The following is a 21885-nucleotide window of genomic DNA, read 5'->3' on the forward strand; positions in this document are numbered from 1 at the left end:
CTGTGCCATGAGGAAATCGGGGAACGATGTGCCCATCCCAAGTTCTGCCTCAGCCTGGGCTTCTCTGCTTGATGTCACACAATGATGCTTCCCTAAAATGAGAAGCCAGGCCGGGCAGCTCCACAATGAGTCACTGCTGGACGAGGGGCAATGGGGCTTATGACCTGGAGAGCAGCTATCCTGTTCCATATAGAGCTGTCCGTCCGAATGTCTCTGTTCCGGGCCCTGATGGGGTCTGATGGAATGAACTGTAGGGATTGTGGGTACCACATGCACAGCTGAAAGCAGCAAGCGCAGGTCAGCAGAATCATCCCTGAGACCATCTCTGGGGTAGCCAAGCGCCCTGAGATGTTATTCTAGTCCTGAGATTAGCAGGGCTGCTGGAGTGGGTTAGAACCACTCGCTGGCCTGACGACTTAAGGAAGCCCAGACTTCAAAAAAGCATGGCTGGGAAACCTTGGGGCTGAGGAGCCACTGGCTCACCCCGTCATTCAGGGTATCTTCTGAGTTCCTCCTATCTGATGAGCTCAACACCTGGTCCAGCCTGGTCCAAGGGTAAAGCCTCGACACCTATCCTTGTCAGAGGCCGGGCTTTTCCCCACGGGCCCAAATGACAGCTGTGGGCTGGACCAGGCCCCTCAGTCCTCCTAGGAAAGGACCTGTGTGGGCAGCTGTTGGCTAACGCGGCTGCTATCCAGACCTAAAACTGGCTCTGGGCAAGAGACTGAGCTGGCGTCTGGGGCAAGTGGGCTCCAGAGGAGGCAGAGTGACCCTCTCAAGGGCCAAAGGTGGGGAGTGGGAGGCCTAGGAGGTTTCCCCAAGTTGGCCCTCAGCCCCCCGCCCACACCAAGACCTCTGCTGCAGCTGCTTGGGGTGAGAAGTGAGTTTTGATGGGAGCTGTCACTGCAGTAGCTCAGGCCACGGCCACCTTGCCCCTGGCTCACTGCCACCAGCCTCCTGGTCTTTCTGCCTCTAGTCTGGCCCACTCTCCAGCCTTAGGCAGAGAGAGCAAAGCTGAGCAAGCCACTTCTCCACTTACTCCCGGGATGAAGTCCACACTGCTGGGTGGGAATTTCAACACCCCTGATGGTCAGGCCTCTTTCCAGCTTCAACTCTGACGACTCTCCCTTCGCACTCTAGGGTCAGCCCATGCTCACGCTGTCCCACCCCTGGGCCTGGTACAGTGGCTGACATCCAGTGGGCCTCATACGTATGGTTATAAATAGGCAACAAATAGGTCTTTGCTTCTGCTCTTCCCTCTGCCTAAACCATCCCCGCTTCCTCTTCTGGCTAACTCCTATTCTAGTCACTGATTGAACATCCCTTCTTCCAGGAAGCCTTCCTGGTCATCCCACACCCACTTTGACAGGAACTTTCAAAGCATGATCACACTTTATCATTGATGGCTTAACCATCTTCCCAACTAGACAAAAAGTTCCATGAGGGCAGGCATCATTTGCAACGATGCCTGGCACAGCCTGGCGAATGGAAGACCTTCAGAACACAGGTGTCTGGCTGCTTGTCTCAGATCCAGCAGCCACCCTACCCGGCCTGGCTGCCCACCCCTGCCCAGGTACCTATGACCAAGGAACACCCACCCTTCCTGCACCAGCTCAGGCCTTGAGGTCTGAGCTCATGGAGGTGACTGGCTGATCTATCACCTGTCCTCTGCCCTTTGGAAATGATGCAACGTCCAAGACTTCCTTGACCATAAACGATGATTGCTAGGCTGCCCTCAGGACCAGCTCTCACCTTTGGGAAAGGCCCATGATCAATCACCAAGTCATGTGGACTCTGCCTCCTGGACAACGTCTTCGTTGGTCCACTGCCTCTGCCTCAGTAGGGGCCCCACCGGCTCCTCTCTCAGGGGTCCCTGCTTCTAGTCTTGCCCCGACTCCATCCATTTTCTGCACTGCAGATCATCATACAAATCCGACCATCAATCTCCTCCTCTGTCAACAGCAGCCTCCTCCCCTGCATGACTTCCAAACACGGGGTGTCAGGTCCTTCATACTCCAGCTCCTCCTCACCTCCCCAGCCTTGTTGCCTGCCTCCCCATCTGCTTCCATGCCCTCACCTCACACCTGCAGCACAAGCCATTCCTAGCATCTGGAGTGCTTGCCTTCCTCTCCATCTCCATCAAGATGGCCTTCCTCCCATGGGCTCTTCTGGCTCCTGCCATCTCTGCAGTCTCTCCCTGTTTCCTGGGTATTTGTTTGCAAGCTTCCTGGGGGCTGAGGCCACGTTTGTAGGGTTCAGGTTGGTTCCCCAGGGTCTAGGCCAGTGTTTGGAAGAGTAAGCCCTCTATATTCACCTGGAGGAAACATAGAAATTATTTTTAAGACATGGCTTCAATTCTGAGCATCCTTGTGTGAAAGCAAAAATGCTATTTCTACCATGAAATGACATTAAAAAAATTTCTGGTCATTCAAATAATTGCTTCATGTGTAGGAAAACTGAATTCAAATACAAGGATAGAGGGTAAAAACAGAACCCTGATAAATTTTTGTTTTGGTTCTTTCAAAAGATACTAATATATATAAAATAGATAAACAACAAGTTTATACTGTATAGCACAGGAAACTATATTCAACATCTTGTAGTGACTTATGGTGAAAAAGAACATAAAAATGAATGAATGTATGTTCATGTGTGACTGAAGCATTGTGCTGTACACCAGAAACTGACACAACATTGTAAACTGACTATACTTCAATAAAAATATATTACATATATTTGGCTCAAGTCTACCCTGACATGTGTCATTTGTAATATTTTTTACTGTCCTTTTAAATTAAAAAAAATGTTTTAATGGAGGTACTGGGGTTTGAACCCAGGACCTCATGCATGCTAAGCATGTGCTCTACCACTGAGATATAATGATATAGCTTCCTTGTAATGATATTTTGATGTGTGTGGAGGATAGACCCCCAAGGTAACCCTCAATGATCCCCACCTCCCAGTGTTCATGCCCTTGTGTAATCCCCCCCCCTTGAGTGTGGACGGAAACTGTGACTGGCTTCTAGCCAGTACAATATGGTAAAGGTGATGAGATGTCAGCCTGTGATTGTATCATAGCATGGAAACTGTCCTGCTAGCAGACTCACTCGAGAGGCTGTCCTTGCTGGCTGGTTGAAGTCGCAGCCCCACTGGGGAAGCCCACATGACCAGGAAATGCAGGAGCTCTCAAGGAGCTGAGGGCAGCCTTCAGATGATGGCCAGCCAGAAGCCATTTCCCTCAGAGCGTGTGGCCCTACAACAACGGGGACATGAATTCTGACAACCTGAGGGAGATTAGGAGTGGGTTCTTCCCCAGTCAGACTTCCAGATGAGACCGCAGCCCTGGCTGACACCTTGATGGCAGCCGTGTGGGATCCAGGCAGAGGACCCAGCTAAGCTGTGCTTGGACTCCCGCCTGACCCTATGAGACAATACACGTATGCTGTTTAAAGCTGCTGAGTCTGTGGTCACTCGTCACATAGCAATAGATAACGGAAGGTGTGTGTGGTTTATGGATGCCTGGGTGGCTGTGAGGGGTGAAGCTGGGTGGGGAGATGTGGGAAGAGGGAAGTCTGCCTGCAGAGCTGCAAGGAGGGGTCTGGACAGCTCTGTGCCTGAGGGTGGGCGGAAGAGGACAGCCTCTGTTAGCCTCTTTTGGGGAGTGTATCAAATAGGAGTGATTTGGTTGCAAGCAACAGAGACAAACCCAAGAAAGTTTATGCAAAAAAGGGTATTTGTCGTGAAGGTACCAGGGCAGGAAATGCAGAATGGCCTCAGTGATGTGGATGGGTTACGGGAGGAAGGGTGGATTACAGACATATCTAAAAGTGGCTTCCAGAGAAGGTGCCCCAACTCTGCACCACCCCATGCCCTGTTCCCCTAGGCTGGCAGCTTTTTTTTTTTTGGCCTTTTGGTTGCCTCAAAGCCAGTGGCTTCGCCATACCAGCAGATCTTTCCTCCTTGGCTCCATCACTCTGATATTAGAAAAGTGGAAGCCACTGATCTGAAAAAAACCCATCAGTGAGGTGCTACCCAAGCTGATGCAAGACCAGACTGTGAGTCAGAGACCACTTGGGACCCGGGAGTAGAGACGGTAGAGCGGCAACTGTGAGAAGGTGTAGGCTCTGAAATACGGTTACAGACCACTGGGTCTGCCGTGCAGGAGGCAGGAACAGATCACAGGCAGAGAAGCTACAAGGAGGGTTTAAGACCTTCAAATATGGGCATTTGTGGGACTCACTGGGCTCTGGGGGGCACTGGGAGCTGGAGCCACAAGAGGAGGATAGGAGCCCAGCATGGAGCTCCTAAGGGAGCCAGGGCCATCAAGAAAGCCCAAGAATTCAGTCACTCCAACTGCAACTGACTCTTGGGAATTCACAGGGGCGAACACAGCAAGGGATGCTCTGACCCCCTGCAGTCTCCAAAACGCTGGACCAAGAACAGGCTGGATGGGTGCTACATGCAAGGTGTGGGTGCTGAGAGGAGCAGGTCCACGGCCCTGGGGCAGCCGCAGGCGGGGGAGCGGGAGCGGAAGGCCTGAGCACATGGGACTGGACTTTCTATGAGAACTTTTCTGCGGAGAAGGGAAGGAGACAACGTGAAGGGGGCAGATCCCAGCATCACAGCACCCTCCTGATGGTCAGGAATGGCCGCCATGAGTTTAGAGGACAGACTCCTTGACCTCGCGGAGGGTGGGTCTGGTGAAAAGAGGCTCCACTGAGTGTAGTGCCAGGGCAAGGTGACAGCAGCGTGGCGACTTCCCCAGCAGCGGTCACCACGGCTCTGCAGCAGCGGGGAGGTGCTTCCAACTGTGATGCAACTACAGCTTTGAACACGCGCTGAGCCGCCGAGTCCCACACCATGACTCGTCCGTCCAGGAAGATGGAGGGTAGCCACTGACACCGGTAGGAGTCAAGTTAAGTTTCATTTTTCTTTAGATTGGAGCTGTTGAGGTAGGGAGGCTGCTACAAACAACAGGGGAGTGAAAACTGAACACCATTCTTAAAATAATGAGGGCATTGGCTGTTTTAGTTCAGAATCAGTGATAAAACACATGCTGCATTCTGGGGAGGACGTTCATCTTGGACTTTCCCTGTCTCCAGGCACCAACGCCATCTCCTCAGCAAGCGCCGTGTCCCCCCTTCCTGCCGCTGCGAGCCCAGGCATCGTGGGGGAGGCCTCTCCACGGTGCTGCGGAGACGCCTGACTGTGGGCAGCTGGGCTCCTTGAAGAAGGGGTCAACGCTTACGGGCGACAGACACCGACACCTTTGCCTTCTCTACAGGGTTTGGCTTGTTCCATAGATGAAGGGGGCGGGTAGAGAAAGAGAACAGCACGGGGATGGTGCAGGAGGCAGCAACAAGTGAGTCTTCAGCAAACACAAATTAAAGTTATAGGGGGAAATGGGCTTATAGGTACAGATTTTCAATGTAATCACTAAGAGCAGGGGGGTCTTTGGGGTACAGGAAACTTCAAGAGGAAAAAGTGGTTGCCCTTTTCAAGATCAAACTTAAGTCAACTCACAGCAGAAGGAAGTCCAGGGTCTTCTAGGCAAGGGACAGGTCACTGATGCACCGAGCAAGCAAGTCCATCACTTCAACCGCTCAGCCACCAACATGGCAGCAGGTGTCCCAAGAGAAGATGCCAAACCTGGGCCACGGAGAGGGGCTGTCACCAGAACAGCCGTCCAGACCATCAGCCCCACCTCGCTCCAATGCCCCCCACACTCTTCCCAAGTATTTCAGCCCTGGGAAAGAAGACTGGAAGAGGGAGCTCCCCCGATAAGGGATGCTCTGGCTCCTGCAATGAGGTTGTGGGGCTGAGTTACTGGGAGTTGGTCTCCGGGAATCTGAGTGTTTCTAGACAAGACAAGCGTCTCTGGACAAGAAAGAGGATCAGGACTGGTGAGAGCAGAGGAGAAGCCTCACCCACGGAACTTTCGCTGAGAGACAGCCAGTCTGGGAGGTCTCTGGGGCACCCGGGAGCTGGTTTCACGCTGCAACCTTGCTCTCCAGTCTTTCAAACTTCTAGAGTCACAACTGGACCCTCACAGGTCCCATCACAGTTCTGTTTAGTGAAGTGACAACACGCACATGCACACACACTCACACACACACACACTCCACAGCTTTGCCTCCAAGAAGGATAACGTTTTCATATAAACCACAGAATATATTTAATTCAAATTAAACATGAAACTAAAATAATATTCGGTCCTTATCAAGTAGCAATTACATTGTTTAAAAAAAAAAAAAGAACAGTACATTTCTTGCTACATTCTGACAATCCAACAAGGCACAGGCACTCCAGTTTGCTGAGGTGACGGATCCAGCAGTCACCACCGATGCTCGTGGTTCTGACAGGGTCGGGGAGACACAGAACATACTTCATACAAAATGATTCTGCAGCAAGTCGGAAGGACGGGGACCTCCCTTGTGATACATAAGAATGAAAGTCCCAGGAGCAGGAAAGAGGCGACTTGCGTAATGGATGCATTTTATTAAATAGATAGTTAACGCGTTGCTTTTCATTCATTCCAAGTTGCCGCTGGTATCGTCTGTGTTAACAGCGGTGACAAAAGCTTCCTGCACATCTCGGCAATGGTACTCTTTCTGCTCTAGGTATTTCTTCTTTCTGTTTTTTTTGTTTGTTTGTTTTGGCATGATTCTTTCCCATGTAAAGAAAGCCAACTTCTTCAAGACACAGGTCATTCAGCTTTAAGTGTCAGCCTCCGCTCTCTCCTCGGGCTGTGAGAAGGCCAAGTCCTGCGTGATAAGGCCTTCTTCTTCCCTCCACTGAAAGCTTCTCACTGTTTGGTCTGCGAAGATCAATGTCTGCCTGCCCCTGTTCCACTCGCCAGGGTGGAAGGGGTCAAGGGCGGGGGCAGCTTTCCTCACAGGGCGGTACTTTCTGTGTCATTGTCCATATCCAACAGAATGCGGCCGGGCAAGTCTTTGCTGGCTGAGTCTGAATGCATTTCAGGAAAGATGCTGCGAAGCGGTTCTGAAACCCTAGAATTGGAGTCTGGACAAAAACACGGGGAGACATGGTATCAATGCGTGGTAATGCCCAAGAGGCCGCCCGAGGTGCTCTGAGAAGAGGAGAAGTTGGAAAGATGGAGAGTCAGCCCATGCACACACACTCCCTTACTAGAGGCACCATCAGCCCTTAGAAGTTGTGTCAAGCCTTTGAGACCCCAGGGGCAGCCGTGTGGCACAGCTCCACCTCCTGGCGCTGGTGGTCCTTTGTGAGCCCAGGGCAATCCTCAGAGATGCAACCCCCAAAGGATGTGCTCGCTCTGATTGAGGAAAAGAAGCCTTACTCTTCCTCGTGCCTCTAACACGCTGACTGAAACGCCCTGACAACATCTGGGCTGTGGGAACAGCTCAGCTTCACTGGAGAGAGTTCCTTCCACTGAGGCTGGTGAGTTTCCTCCTGGTATTAATGTTATGCCCTCAAGTTGGCACTAGTGACATTTGGGGCTGGATCATTCTGGGTTGTGGGGCTGTCCTGTGCACTGAAGGATGCTTAGCAGCCTCCCTGCCCTCTACCCACTACATGATGGTAGCACACAGCCCTCTCTCCTTCAGTGTGACAAGCAAAGAGGTCTCCAGACAATGCCTAATGTCCCCTGGGGGCACAGTCCCTCCAGGTTGACAATCATTGGGGTAAATCACCAAATCTTCCACAAATATTAATTTTCTCATCTATTTCTAACACTTGTATGCTTATAATTCCTTTTTCGTGTCTTATTATGTTGGCTGGAACTCCTTCCTCAAGATGGGAAATACTCCTGTGCTCACAAAAGACACCGTAACCATCACCTAGTGAGGCGGTGAGTCTTATATTTTCTCCCTCATGAACAAACACTTACTGAGCACCTATCACATTGTACCTGTGAGGACGCAACTGTGAACAAGCCAGACACAGCTTTAATGAAGCCCACAGCCAAGTCAGGGAGAGAGGTCCTAATTAAGACAGAAGGATTTGTTTCCCAAGTAGATCTGTTTCTGCAAGATCTGTTTACTTCCTAGGGCATCTCTTTCCTACCAGTGACTCCTGGGTTGGCTGACCCATCCCTCAAGGTTTCCTATGCACCTCAACTCAGAGAAATTGCTAGATTTACAGAGGTGCAAAAGCGTGTAAGAGTTCAGGTGCTGAATACCCTTTCAGACAATTCAGGTCTTACAATAATTGTAAAACCAATTAAATGGTGCTGAATTTCACTATCTAATGGTACAGTCGAGGGTGGTCTATGTGTACAGAATAAAGGCTGTCTCAGATTTGTCCTTGGCAGAACAAAAGTCAACGAGGGCAGGACCATGTCTGTCTGGTTCTCGGTGTATCCCCAGTGCCTAGAATAGTGACTTAAAGCACTGACTGAAGCTGTGACCCAAGGGACTGTTAAAAGCAGACATTTAATAAATGTTGTGACTGCCTGTCTGGATGGATGGGCAGATGGACAGATAAAAAGTCATCCAGCCCGACCATCTTTCCAATTCTCCTTTCCTATAGCCTCATGTAAAGAAGAAGCCATGTTTTAAAGACAGCCCTGATATCGGAAATTCATTGCAAATTCAATCCCTTTACCATTATCCTAACCCAACAAGACAGACAGTGCAATCAGCCAGTGTCTCTTCTTGGCCCGAAGAGCTTGCAGGGAAGTACCGGACTGATATGCCTGGTGGGGGATGCACAGCGCAAAGGGGGTGTACAGACTAGTTAGATTTCTACTTGTTAATATCCATTTACATGCAGACTAACATCTATCAGCCACAGACCTTTTCTGGAGGACAAACTCGCTGTCTTTTTAACGTCACAAATAAATAATCTCTGGCTTTGCACTTCTCTGAATTTTTCTATTACGATGAATGCATGTTCCTTATATACTCAGAAAAAAAAAAAGTGTGGTGGGAGCGTAAGGAACATTCCTTCACTCCACCTCCTGCCTGCCCTGTCTGGCAGGTGCGTCTCTTTCCCCAGCCCCTCTCTCACTTTCATATGAATCATTTCTTGAGAGAAAACAACAAATCTGCTTACACACAGAAAGCAGTAAGAATCACAGCACGTGGGCAGAGCCAGCTTTCTGAAAGAAAAATCACTATAGCTGAGCAGCTGGTATATTCGACACGGTATGAAGTGCTCCACGTGCGTCGTCACAGCATCTCTCTGAATCCCCATGAAACCACCCTGAGTCAGCATTAGAGCTACAGTAAGGTGAGAAAGGGAGACTCGGAGAGGCTGAGCTCTCTGTCCAGGCACCGAACGGAGGATCAAAGCCAGGCTGGTCGGGCTCTGCAGTCTGGTTCTTAATATGCAGAATGCCTTTCCTCCTCCCCAGAGGAAGCTGTGTGTCCCATGGTGAGGGACCTGGGAGAGAAGATGGTATCTGAGGAGGTCATGGGTTGAGTCTTAAACACTCGGGTTCGTTTTAGCACAAGAGCTATAAAGGTTATTTTAGAAAGGTACCTGCAGGAACCCTCAGTTATTTATTTATTTTTTAAAAATACCTCTAAAACTTTCTGGCTATGAATTTACAAGGTTCCGTTTTTCATTACATGCATTCCAAGAAGGGCTGGTCTCTGAGTATACTGCTGGGAGCTAAGCTCACCTGACAGATATTAAGTTTAAAACCAAAAGATAAACAAAAAAAAAAACCAGAGGCCCAGGTCACAGTCACCATGCACAGGCAGAATGTGACGTGGCTTGCCACAGATCCGGGGCGCTGACAGATGTCACCTGGGTCCTTTGTTGTCTGAGCATCTGGATCCAGGAACTAGGTTCTCTGAGGGTCAGAACGGTCATTCTCTTATGGTTCTAGAAAGTTTACTTGTCACTTCAACAATTACGATTATGTGCTTTAGGTTGTAAACCTACCCTTCAAAAAAGCCAAGATTATTTTGATAGTCACTTGGACGGGTCACAGATCCAAACACATCCTTGAAACTGAATGTTACAGGAACAATTGCAGCGTGAATCCACCCCCTCCCGATCTTTCATCCTTCTTGTCTAAACTAGAGTCTGGGGGAATGATTTCCTTCGGTTCTTTATTAGTTTTCTAGGGCTGTGAGAGTCCGACTAGTCTATAAGAGACTTTGAGCCGACTTGCCATTATTTCAGTCAAAGGAGAGATTCTGCTCAAGTCTCACTGGATATTTATCTTGATATGAGCCTGATGTTTATTTATTAAAAATAAAGTGGAAGTAGAAGCAGAAGTCACTTAAATGTCCAACTACGAGAAGTTAATGCACCTGCTTAATGAAATTATTATGCAGTCACTGAAAAAGATGGTTATGAAAACTACATTATAACATGGGAAAGAGTGTATGAGGTAAAGTGAAATAAAAACACAAGATCAAAATCTGTATGTGCCAAATAGTTATGATCATGCACCCCTCCTTTGCCTTTCAGGGAAAAAAAAAAGAAAACCTAGAAAGGAAAAAATAAAATATGAAAAGTGGACTTTTTCAATCTTGGAAGGGTGATTTCGTATTATTTCTAGTTCCCCAATTTGCTTTAGGATCTGAACTATTTTTAAAAGGCATTACTTTCATGATATAAAAAGAGTTTAATTTTAGAGAGCCAAGACTGTGAGGGCCAGCACAGTGTCGGGTGTCTAATGACAACAATGTGCTTTCTTCTACCACCGCGCAGTGGAAGAACGACTCCGAGGGAATTCTGGGGCTCACCAAATTAAGAAATACCTGTTACTCCAGAACACTGTCTTTTTAACCCACCACCAACTGGTGTATCAGAATCAAAACATGAATGCCTGGGCTCCGGACCGCCTGCGTCTGGGTCCAGGCATATGAGTTTTTAAAATGGTGACATGCGAACCTCATATCTAACTCTGGTTATCTATTTTTTCATAAAAATGATCATAAATAGCGACCATTTATTTAGACCCACTGTGTAGTAAGAACTGTAAGATGTTTTTCGTATGTTATCTGATGTAACCCCTTTGAAAGTTATTCTCACAAATGTCACCATTTTACAGATCAACCAGGTTGTGCCGGGACTGCTGTTACACGGAGAGCTGAAAATTTAACTCAGGCGTGTGTGATTCTGGTGTGGGCTCTTTCCACTACCCCTCAAGCCTGCCTGGTATAGAAAAGACTGGAAGTTAAAGAGGTAACAAGGTGACCAGCTGGGGCACGTCTGTGAGCACGCTTAGTATTCGGAGTCATTGACAGCAAGCACGACGCGGCCAGCCGCCTGGAGTGCATGCACTGTTAGTGGGGATGCAAGCAGGCAGGGTTAGAGTGACCGGTTAACGACAGGCATTAGTGCGCAAACATGATCATCATGTAGCAAAAACGCTTCGGCCAATCAGGTGCCTTTTCCTTACCATTATATATTCCAATTTCAGTTCTTACTGAATATGGCAGGTCATACATCTAAATTATTTAATAAAATGTTTAAATTAGAACACTCTTGGCTAAAATCTATTACTTTAAAAACAGCAAGACGTAAACGCTCTTCCTTGCGAAGCTCAAATTCTACTGCTTTCTTGAGGGACGATGAAGAAGAGATTCGAAACGCGGACAGCAGAGTCTCTCCTTTCTCTGGTGCCGGGCTGCCAGGAACTGGCGGCCAAACCTGTTTGGCAGCAAAAATCTCCAAGGAGCTTATCTTAATCCCCCCGGCCATAATTCAATTTTTAAGGTCAAATTCTCTAAACGATAACGAATAACCTGTTTTCAGGAATTTGTACAGAGTTTTCCAAGTGAAATCATGATGTCATTATAAACGACTACCTGTCCAAGGAAGTCACATTTTTTCTCTTCCTGAAATACCCAATGGCTTTACCCGAGATCGGTTAATAGCAGCATGATCAACACTAGCAGATTCATGAATCCTTTCTCTTTTTTTGGAGGGGGTGTAATTAGGTTTATTTATTTATTTTTAATGGAGGTACTGGGGATTGAACCCAGGACCTTGTGCATGCTAAGCACAGTGGTCTATCACTGAGCTATACCCTCCCCCACCGCAGATTCACGAATTCTATTAAATTCTAGCTTTTTGTGCACTTCTAACGGCAATCTAGGGGATTTTAAGAAATTAAAAATTAATTCTGTAATACAAAGATAACTGTGGTGACCTGTGGAATCTCCTGAGTTAGGAAAATTCAAAGCATAGATTGGTTTTCAAATATTTAGCTCATATCCTAAGGAAAAGCATCAGTAATATAAAATTTCACTTATCTGACAATTGTAAAGTACAGACCATTACAGTGGCATAGCAGATCAATAAAATAACCTTCTGGAATAAATACACCCCAGATAACAATGGTATTTAGTCATTTCACTCTGTAAGTGACTTCCACACCCCACTGGGCAATCCCAGACTTTTGGGTTTATCATCTAGGAGTCAGGAAGGTGGAATCACACCTATGCCCCACTGTGTGTTTCCCCTTCTGGTTTCTACAGAAAGTTTTGGTCAAACCAAAGCAGTGAAAATTCTGGCTAAGTAGCCCACTGACAGCTTAAGGCTCAGATCAGCTGATTAAAGCAGTTATATACACAACGAGAGCCTTATGCCATCCAAATATGGACCTAAAGGCAAAATTCAGATGACCCTCACTGTATCTTTCAAAAAGCTCCTATGGTTTAAGAAAGCAAAAATGTAAGTAAGCCATAATGCAAAGAAATTTAGTGTGGGATCTTTGGAGGAAGATTTTTTTTTTTTTGGTCCTGCGAATTTCAAACACCAAATTAAGAAGCACCATGCAGTTAACTTGCACTAAGATGTAAAATTAAAAATTAAAAGCTTAAGACACAGGGGACACAATTTTCTGTGCTAACTGCACCCGAATCCTCTTTGGTTGGATGAATGCTGACCAGCCAGTCAATGACAGGGGAATCACGCCGAGGAGAGCAGAACATCTTTGAAGAGCTTACCAGAAAGAAAGGAGACATGTCTTACTATCTTATCTGAGCAGCTGGAAATCGGCTTGCAAGCTACTGACATCTACCTCTTGAATTCGGAGCATTGCAGCTCAAAGTGCTTCTGATAAAAACAAAAAGTGATGTCTACACACTACAGAACGGACGGCAGGGGGTCAGATGGCTGCTCCTGAGCACAAAGTCAAAAGCACGTATGCAAAACACGTATGCTAAGCAGGAGCATTTGGGGCTGCGGGCAAGCTGCTTGGGGGTGGTTACAGACCTTAGTCCTGGAAACCTTCCCCACCTGTGAGGGCACTAGGAAGGGCATCTAGTGGGGAACAAACAAACAAACAAACCAATGCGACTTTGTTTTAAAAAAATAAAAGCTGAGGTGTCATCAGAAAAAAAGTTAACAATTTATAACACACACGAATCACACCTTATTCTCCTGAAAAAAAAAAAGTTATCAAAAGAGAGACTAGTCGGTTAACCCTCATCATTTGGGGTACCAGTTCAGGGTGTACGTTTTGCTCATTTTCAGCAGAAAAGTCACTCTGTACGGTTGAAGGGCCCAGAGATATATTTAAACTTCTTCTCTAAAAACAGCCCCACTTCGAAAAATTTAAGACTAGGCTGTTCTAAGAAATGATTCAAAGCTCCTAATTACCATTTTTAAAAACGCATTAAAAAAATCCATCCATCCATCCTTAAATCAAATAGTAAAGTAGAACACTTGGGATGGAAATATTTTTTAAAATTGTAATTAAATAAAATAGTTATGCTCTAGACTGCTTATTTTAAAAAATTCCATTAGGTAGGTAAAATCTGTACAATCTTCAACACCTAAACCAGGTTTCCATGGAATGATGGGAAAATCTTGATTCTTCTCTCCTTTGCCAGGAGAGGCTAGCACTCTCATAGGGTCATGCCCCCAAATCTCATTTCCCAGGGCATCCAGTTTGGCACAAACCACGTTTTTCATGGTTATACCTGAGATGCTTCACTTACTATGAATATTTTTACTCTTAAAAGGAAAACAAGCATTTTAACGAGGAATTCACTAAGAAATCAATGTCATGCTCAAGCTGCACAATACCTTCCACCTGGATTAGGACATTAGACCTAGAAAAATGTAACCATAGACGGTTGTAAACACATAATGAACCTATAAATCAGGGGGTGGCAAACGCCAAGAACCAGGTAGTAATTTTTAAGGCTGTGAGAGCGTACGACCTCTGAGAAGGCTACACAACTCTGCTGTTTTAGCACAAAAGCAGCCAGAGACAGTACGTAAATGAATGGGCGTGGCTATGTTCTAATAAAACTTCACTTACAAAAATTAGCTGGGGGCCAGATTTGGGCACTGGCTGTAGTTTGCCCACCCCTGATAGAAATCAAAGGCTAAATGAAGGGGAGCCCTGCAAAAGCAAGGTCGAGTGGAGACGGGCAAGTGCGTGAACCCGTTGCCTACTCACCCGTTACTATTTTGGAGGCGGTGGGCGCTGCGATGCTGAGGCTGCCCTCGCCGGCGGGGTGGGCGCCGGGAGGGTGCGGGGGTGGCGGCATGCTGGGTCGGTTCCTCGGCTTCGGTACTGGTCTCGGTCTCGGTAAGGTTCCGTGCAGCGCCGCAGCCTCGGGGTTGCTCACCGCCTGGGTCTGGGCAGCCGGCAGGCCGGGGTGCTGCTTCCCTAAGGGCGGGGTGCTGGGGGGCGTTGGCGTCTGGGGAGGGGTGTGGGGTGCCTGCTCGAGTCCGTGCTCCCCCGGCTTGGCGAGCGCGGCCGGCGTGGCCTGCGTGGGGGGCTGCGGCGGCGGGTGACTGGGAGCTTGTATCGGAGGCAGGCTGCTGGAGTACCTCCGGGGTGCAGAGGGCTGCGAGGCGGCGCACGGCTGGCCCGGGGCCTGGCCCGGGGGCTGGGTGGGAGGGGAAGGGCTTCGGGTGGACGGCTTTGGTGACAGGCTGGGGGGATGCTGAGACGTTCCCGGAGAACTCTGGCCCCCGAGATGGCCAGGAGGTGGGTTTCCTGGTTTCGGGGGTGCTGGAGCAGGTTTTTTAACGGCTGCACAAAGGGAAAACACCTGTCAGTAAGAGCAGCCCGGTGATGGCCAACGCCCTCTGGACCAGGGCACCGAGGTTAACCTCGCCGTGTGAGCCATGCCGAGATCAGTACCCACCACCATGCGGTCTGGGGACCCTTCACCCCGTGGTCCGCCTCCCCCAAATCCACAGTCTCAGTCTCACCATGAGAAAAACATCTGAAAAACGCAAATTGAGAGACTGTCTTCAAAATGCCCGACCAGTACTCCCCAAAACTGGCGAGCCATAAAAAAACAAAAGAAGCCTGGAAACTGGCCCAAACCAAAGAAGAGTAAGGGGCTGTGAGGAATAAATGCCATGTGCTCTCCTAGTGGGAGTGAGCCAGGGACAGAAAATGGCTGTTAGTGGAAGAAACGGGTGAGATTTGAACCAAGTACGGAGTTTAGTTAGTAGCAATGTACCAAAATGTACCAGTGTTGGTTTCTTAGCTGTGATAAATGTACCATGGTGATGCACGATGTTAAAAATAGAGGAAAGTGGGAGCGGGGTATAGAGGAGCTCTCAGACTATCTTTCTAACTTTTCTGTAGATCTAAAAATTATGGGGGGGGGGTTAGTGCAGTGGCAGAGCACCTGCTTAGCCTGCAGGAGGTCCTGGCTTCAATCCCCAGTAACTCCACTTAAAAACAAGCAAACAAACAAAGAAATCTAGTTACCTCCCCACCCCTGGCAAAAAAAATAAAATAAAATAAATTTTAAAATTAACATTATTTCCAAATAAAAAGGTTATTTTTTAAAAGTACATTATACACATATAGGTCTTTAAAGACCTCTCATTTTAAAAGTTCAATAATTAGAGCACTCAGTGAATAGAGGCTACCTCACCTATGTGGAGTCTCTGCTCCAAACCCACTTGGCAACCTGCCAGTCAGCACCCTTCTCTCGAGAGAAGAAACGCAGAGAAGCAAGAGCAGCTAAAGAGGGCCCCCTAAGCATGACTGGTCTGCCAGTACATAACCCTGGCCCCCTGCCCTAAGCCATCTTCTTCTAGAGAGCTTGATTTTTTTTTTTTGGTAACAGAAATTCTATGAATTCCCGAATCATCTGTGCTAATAGATATATTCTAAATAAAAGTACAAATCTGAAGGCTGCCTTAGAATTACTTCTCTGAGGAGAGCCGAGTCACATCGCTGTCATCCCTACACCAGCTGAGATCAGCATCACTGCCGGGTGGGAATTTGGTACTGAGGAGGGCAGGATAGGAGGGAGAAACAAGTCTGGAGACTGATTTGGGGCTGGGAGGGGCGGGTGGAAAGGAGAGACGTTAGCATTTCTCAAATTCTGCTAAGATCCTACTAATCCCCTAAGAAAGGGAGAGGGAAATGAAGGGAAGAATGAACGTGTATCATTCACTTAACACATCACTGGGACCCAGCTGAGCTCTTTCTTTACATAGACTGTCTCATCGAAGTCTCATAAACTCACTGCCAGACAGGCATTGTTATATCCATTTCACGGTGCAGGAAACGGAGGCTCAGAGAGGTCAAGTGTTTGTAAAAGGTCACACAGCTGCTAGGTGGCAGAACAGAGGCTCCCACCACGGCCTGTGGCCTCCCTGGACTCTTTTTACCTCTCCCTCTTTCCTACACCGCCTGGCTCCCTGTTCGCAGGGCTCAGAATTCAGAAATGGAAAGGGCATAAAGTCTCCTCTGCTCTGCTGGCCTAGAACTTTTGACCCTGGAACTTGAAAGAACTTTTCCCACAGCAAGCTGACAAAGGAAAGAATCTGGAATATTAGCAGTTCTCTAGCTATTATAGGCAATTTAGAAAGAAAAGTTTACAGCTCTCTGTTCTCAGCAATATTAATGGTAAATTCATATTGAATAAAAGATCATTCCTGACCTTTAAGGGTGCAGAGGGAATTAGGAGAGCACGCATGAGAGTGGGGTGACAAGGTCCGAGTCCCAGGTGGAGGCCAGGCTGGGAGAAAGGCAGGCCTTGTCTAAGGCCACCTATGAAGGCGCCAGGAGACTGAGCTGGGGTCCACGGTGTGGGGCATAGCGCACAAAGGAGCAAACTCTTCCATGAGGAAGCCGGAGATCTATGATTGCAGGAAAGACTCCTAACGGGGCTATGAAGGAATCTCAACTGGAAAGCATGGGTATAGCTGGCACCCAGGGAGAAAAGACCTAATTTCCCGCAAGCATCAGTTGGGATACAGATGAAGATGATGGTGGCTTGGAGGAGAACCTTCTTAAGATTTTCCATTAGCGACTTTGGTTGATAATAACGTGTCCATGTTGGTTCTTCAGTTGTACCAAATATGCCACACTGATGAGGGGTGTTGAGGGTAGGGGAGTATGTATGTGTGGATGGGGAAGGCTATGTGCAAACTCTATATTTTCTGCTCAATTCTGTTGTGAACCTGAAACTGCTCTAAAAGAATAAAGTCTATTTAAAAAAAAAAAGAGAGATTTTCCATTAGCAAAACTGTTATTTATTCTATTTCCCCAGTCCTGTTACAGAGAGGATAATAAAAGAATATGGACTCAGAAATGTATTCTTTGCTCATTTTTTAATTGGGCTATCTGCCTTTTTGCTATTGAATTGTATGAGTTTCTGATATATTTTGGATACTAACCACTTGATTGTGGTAATTATTTCACATATATTAAATCATCACCTTAAAAAAATAAATGCAACATGGGATTCTGGATTGATGCTGGGCAGAAAGAAAAACTTTACAGGAAAGACTGGGGAAATCTGGTCAAAGCCTGAAGTTTAGCCAATTTCACTGTATCAATGTTAGTTTCCTGATTTCAATAGTTGTTCTGTAAAATGTTAAAATTAAGAGCAGCTCAGTGAAGACTATATGGGCATTTTCAATACTATCTCTACAACTCTCCTTAAGGTCTAAAATTATATCAAATTCAAAAATATGTGTCATTTTATATTGAAGACCACCCATACGCTGATAAATGCAACTGGGAGTTAAGACATGGGGCATCCTGGTTCACAAGGAATTTAATTGGCTTTAGCCGCCACCCACGAGATGCTGATACCACTCCCCTTCTTGGCTGTGACAACCAAAAACATCTGCATCTGCCAAATATCCCAAGTCGTTCTAGATCTAAGAGGCACCTGGAGCTCCCAGACCACACATATTTACTGAGGGCCCTCTCTGTGACACAGTCCCAGGGATCGGAATATTGGAACATCTGGGGCAGGTAAAATCCCAGCTATGTGAGAGCTACAAAGGAAGACTGGCAATCTACTAAAAAAGAAAATAAAAAATTTCAGATGGAGAAAAATGCCCTGAAAGGAATAGAGTGACATGACAGAGAATGACTTGTGTGAGTGGTAGGGTTGGCAGTGGTCATCAGCTCAGACTGGGCAGTCCAGGAGGGCTCATGGGGGAGGAAGTTTTTGAGCTGAGACCTGAATGATAAGAAGCAACCCCGTGTAGAATGGAACAGAGAGAGCAGGAATTAATCCACGCTCATCTGGTCAACTGATCGTCAACAGGGCATCAAGAATACACAATGGGGAAAGGATGATGCTGGGAAAACTGGATACCTGCGTGTAAAAGAATGAAACTGGACCCTTATCTTACACGATATACAGAAGTCAACTCAAAGTGGATTAAATACTTAAAACGTAAGACCTGAAACTGTAAATCTCTGAAGAAAACACGAGGGGAAAGTTTCATAACACTGGTGTTGGCCATGGTAACAAAAGCAAAAATAGATGTGTGGAATTACATCAAACTAATTAGCTTCAGTACAGCAAAGGGAACAATCAACAAAATAAAAAGACAACCTACAGAAAGGGAGAAAATATTTTCAAGTTGTATATCTGATAAGGTGTTAATTTCCAAAATAATATAAGGAACTCCTGTAACTCAATAGCAAAAACACTAACAACCTGGTCTTAAAATGGACTAAAGACTTCAAAAGACATTTCTCCAGAGATAAAAATGGCCAAAAATTGCATATGAAAAGGTGCTCAATAGCACTAACAATCAGGGAAATGCAAATCAAAACCAAAATGACACATTACCTCACACTTGTTAGAATGGCTTTTAAAAAAAAAAAAAAAGACCAAAGTGTTGGTGAGAATACAGAGAAACTGAAACTTTTGTACACTATTGGTGGGAATGTAAATTGGCACAGCCATTAAGGAAAACAGTTTGGAGGCTCTTAAAAAAATTAAAAATAGAACTACCATATTGATTCAAGAATCTCACTTCTGGGTATTTATCCAAAAGAACTGAAATCAGGCTTTTGAAGAAATTTCTTTTTGCACACTCATGTTCACAGAAGCATTATTCACAACAGCCAAGATGTGGAAACAACTTATATGCCCACTGATGGATGACTGGATTTAAAAAAAAAAAACAGTGATATATACATACAATGGAATATTACTTAGCCTTAAAACAAGGAAATTCTGTCATATATAACAACATGGACAAACTTTAAAGCCATTGTACTAAGTGAAATAAGCTAGTCACAGAAGGACAAACACTGCATGACTGCACTTATAGGAGGTATCGAACACAAAGTCTTGGACTCAGAGAGTGGAAAGGAAGCTGCCAGGGGCTGGGGGGAGGGAGTAAAGATGGGGCGTAATGGAGAGCTGGTAGTCAACAGGCATAAAGTTTCGATTATGTCTGATAACTTCTAGAGAGCTGCGGTACAACACTTCCTGCAGTACAACACTGTACTGTACACTTCACAGTACGCGACTGTACACCGTACACAAATATTTAAGAGGGTAGATCTCATGTTGTGTTCTTACCCCAATAAAACAAAAAGTAAAATAGAAGGAACCACTTGAAGAAGTGAGACAGACTGTTCTGGAAGAGAAAACACGTGCAGAAGCTCTAAAGAGGGAAAAAGCTTAGTACATCCGAGGAACAGAGAGCAGACCAGCGAGGCTGAAGGTGCAGTGAGAGGGGCAGGGGTAAGAGCTGGGCTCCGCCAGACCCCGCAGGGTGATGGTTGGGGGTCGGCACTGAAGCCACTGGAGAGTTCCGCCCAGAGGTGACACGACCTGCTTTGTGTTTTAAAGCCATTCCCCTCTTGGAGGGCATTATGCTCAGTGAAATAAGACAGAGAAAGACAAATACTATACGTGGGATCTAAAAAAACACAACAAACTAGTGAATAAAACAAAAAAAGATGCAGATTCACAGATACAGAGAACAAACCAGTGGCTATCAGTGAGGAGAGGGCAGTGGGGAGAGGCACGTAAGAATAGGGGAAAAAAGGGCATTATTATGGAATTATATGAAACCATGTATGTGAAACTTTTGAAAATCGTAAAGCAAAGAACTACAGAATTTGAAGAATCTTTCATTCAATTAAAAAAAAAAAAAAAGCCATTCCCCCAGCTGCTGGGCGGGGAACTAGAGGGCCCAGGTGGGAACAATTCAGATTCCATGTGAATGGGGGACCCGGAAGGCCCCGACCCCAGGCCGGTGGGTCCGGGGGCTTGCAGACCCACGAAGCCTAGCTGGGGCAGTCCCAAAACAGAGTGGGGGCTTGCAACGCCGAGTCCTGGGAACCTGAGAGCGTTTTTGGAGAAATGACCATTTGCTAAGCTTTGCAGCTTGAACATCTTCATAAATGTATGCTTTCCTGCTCCCCATTTTTTCATCTCCCTTTGATGATTCTTTTCCTTAACGACTGGCTTTTCGGCTTGCCATTTTAGAACAGACGTGGAACCGATGAGCTGCAAGGCTTCTCAACCTGATCCCTGCACGGACCCGGGGAGGTCTGTCATCCCTCCCCGAGGGCACAGAGTAAAGGTGGCCGCTTACCTCGGCGCAGAGTGTGAGGGCTTGGGCCAGCAGAGTTGTGCGCCGGGCCGACCGAGAGCTGATGGGAGCCGGCAGCTGCCGGGGCTGGGTTTTGGCCGGAGGCCGCCTGACCGCTGCTTCTCCCTGGTGCAGGGGCAGGTGCCGGTGCAGAGTCCTTGGGCTTTGGGGGACTATGGGGAACAGAAGACCAATTAGATGTCACGCACTCCCAGCTAGAAAAGCTAATAAGCCTGCTGTAAAATATAAGGTTCTGACCAGAGTTTTCCCTGCAGCCAGCAAGGAGGTCATCTGCAATTTTAAATAGCTCCCATTGGGTCTATAAAGCTAGTATTTATTTGGTGTCACACAGGACTACAGATTTTATGAGCTTCATTGCATCAGACTGTCTTCCAGCTACTCTGCCAGTCAAATATCATAATAGGGCCCATTTTGCAGCAACCAACGAGAAATTTCAAGTTCTGGTCTGCTGGTACTTCAATTGGGCAATATTAAAAAAAAAAAGAAAACATGAAAGGGCTTTTGGACTTCAAAATAATGCAACTTTGACATATACACTGGACAAAACTAAATGACAAAGCACTCAATTATCATCAATGATTTGGACTTGAAGAAATAGAAACTCTGAGAGGCTAAACGATGGCTCAAGGTCCAGAGTCGGTTAGTATCAGGGTAGAGATCAGAACTCAGGTTTACTAATTCCTGGCTCAGAACTTTTTATACTAAACTTTTTAGCTCCATTTTGTCACGGTCACTGAAGAGTGAATGCCATTAGTGAAATGTACACAAAAATATCTGCAGAACATACAAAACAAAGAGCAAAGTGATTCTATTTGTCCTTCTGCAGTGAAGACTGATTATTGTCTTAAATAATGTATTTAGCCTTGATTAAACAAACTGAACACTCCAGGTAAATGAAAAAGTCTGCATTTGCTAAGAGTTTTTTTCTCAAAAGAAAAAAACTTAAGCCAAAACGAATACACATACAGTAACAGCTAATGGACAGGCCAGTGTGGAGCTTATGATGTGCACACGAAGCACTAGGAAGTTTGAAGGTTTAGTTATTTTTAACCAAAGAGTGAACTTCCTCAAATTATGAGGGAAGAAAGGAATTCAAGAAAGCATATGCCCCGCAGAGTTCAG

General features: G+C 46.5%; 1 protein-coding gene across 5 annotated transcripts in view; it reads right to left on the reverse strand.

Moving 5' to 3' along the window:
* Positions 1–6478: 6478 nt before the first annotated feature.
* Positions 6479–21885, reverse strand: part of ARHGAP17 (Rho GTPase activating protein 17) — a 77849-nt gene continuing 62442 nt past the window's right edge. For 2 of the 5 annotated variants that reach the window (XM_072942804.1, XM_072942807.1), the window contains 3 exons: positions 20746–20915; positions 14363–14944; positions 6479–7023 (listed from right to left, as the gene is read on the reverse strand). In XM_072942804.1, coding sequence (XP_072798905.1) covers positions 6893–7023; positions 14363–14944; positions 20746–20915 — 883 coding nt within the window. In that variant the 3' untranslated portion in view covers positions 6479–6892. Of the gene's footprint in view, positions 7024–11347; positions 11397–13167; positions 13216–14362; positions 14945–20745; positions 20916–21885 lie in introns of all 5 variants that reach the window. The other 3 variants (XR_012061173.1, XM_072942805.1, XM_072942806.1) reach the window with 3 other exon arrangements.

Source organism: Vicugna pacos, chromosome 18, assembly GCF_048564905.1.
Source record: "Vicugna pacos chromosome 18, VicPac4, whole genome shotgun sequence".
NCBI classification, from domain to species: domain Eukaryota; kingdom Metazoa; phylum Chordata; class Mammalia; order Artiodactyla; family Camelidae; genus Vicugna; species Vicugna pacos.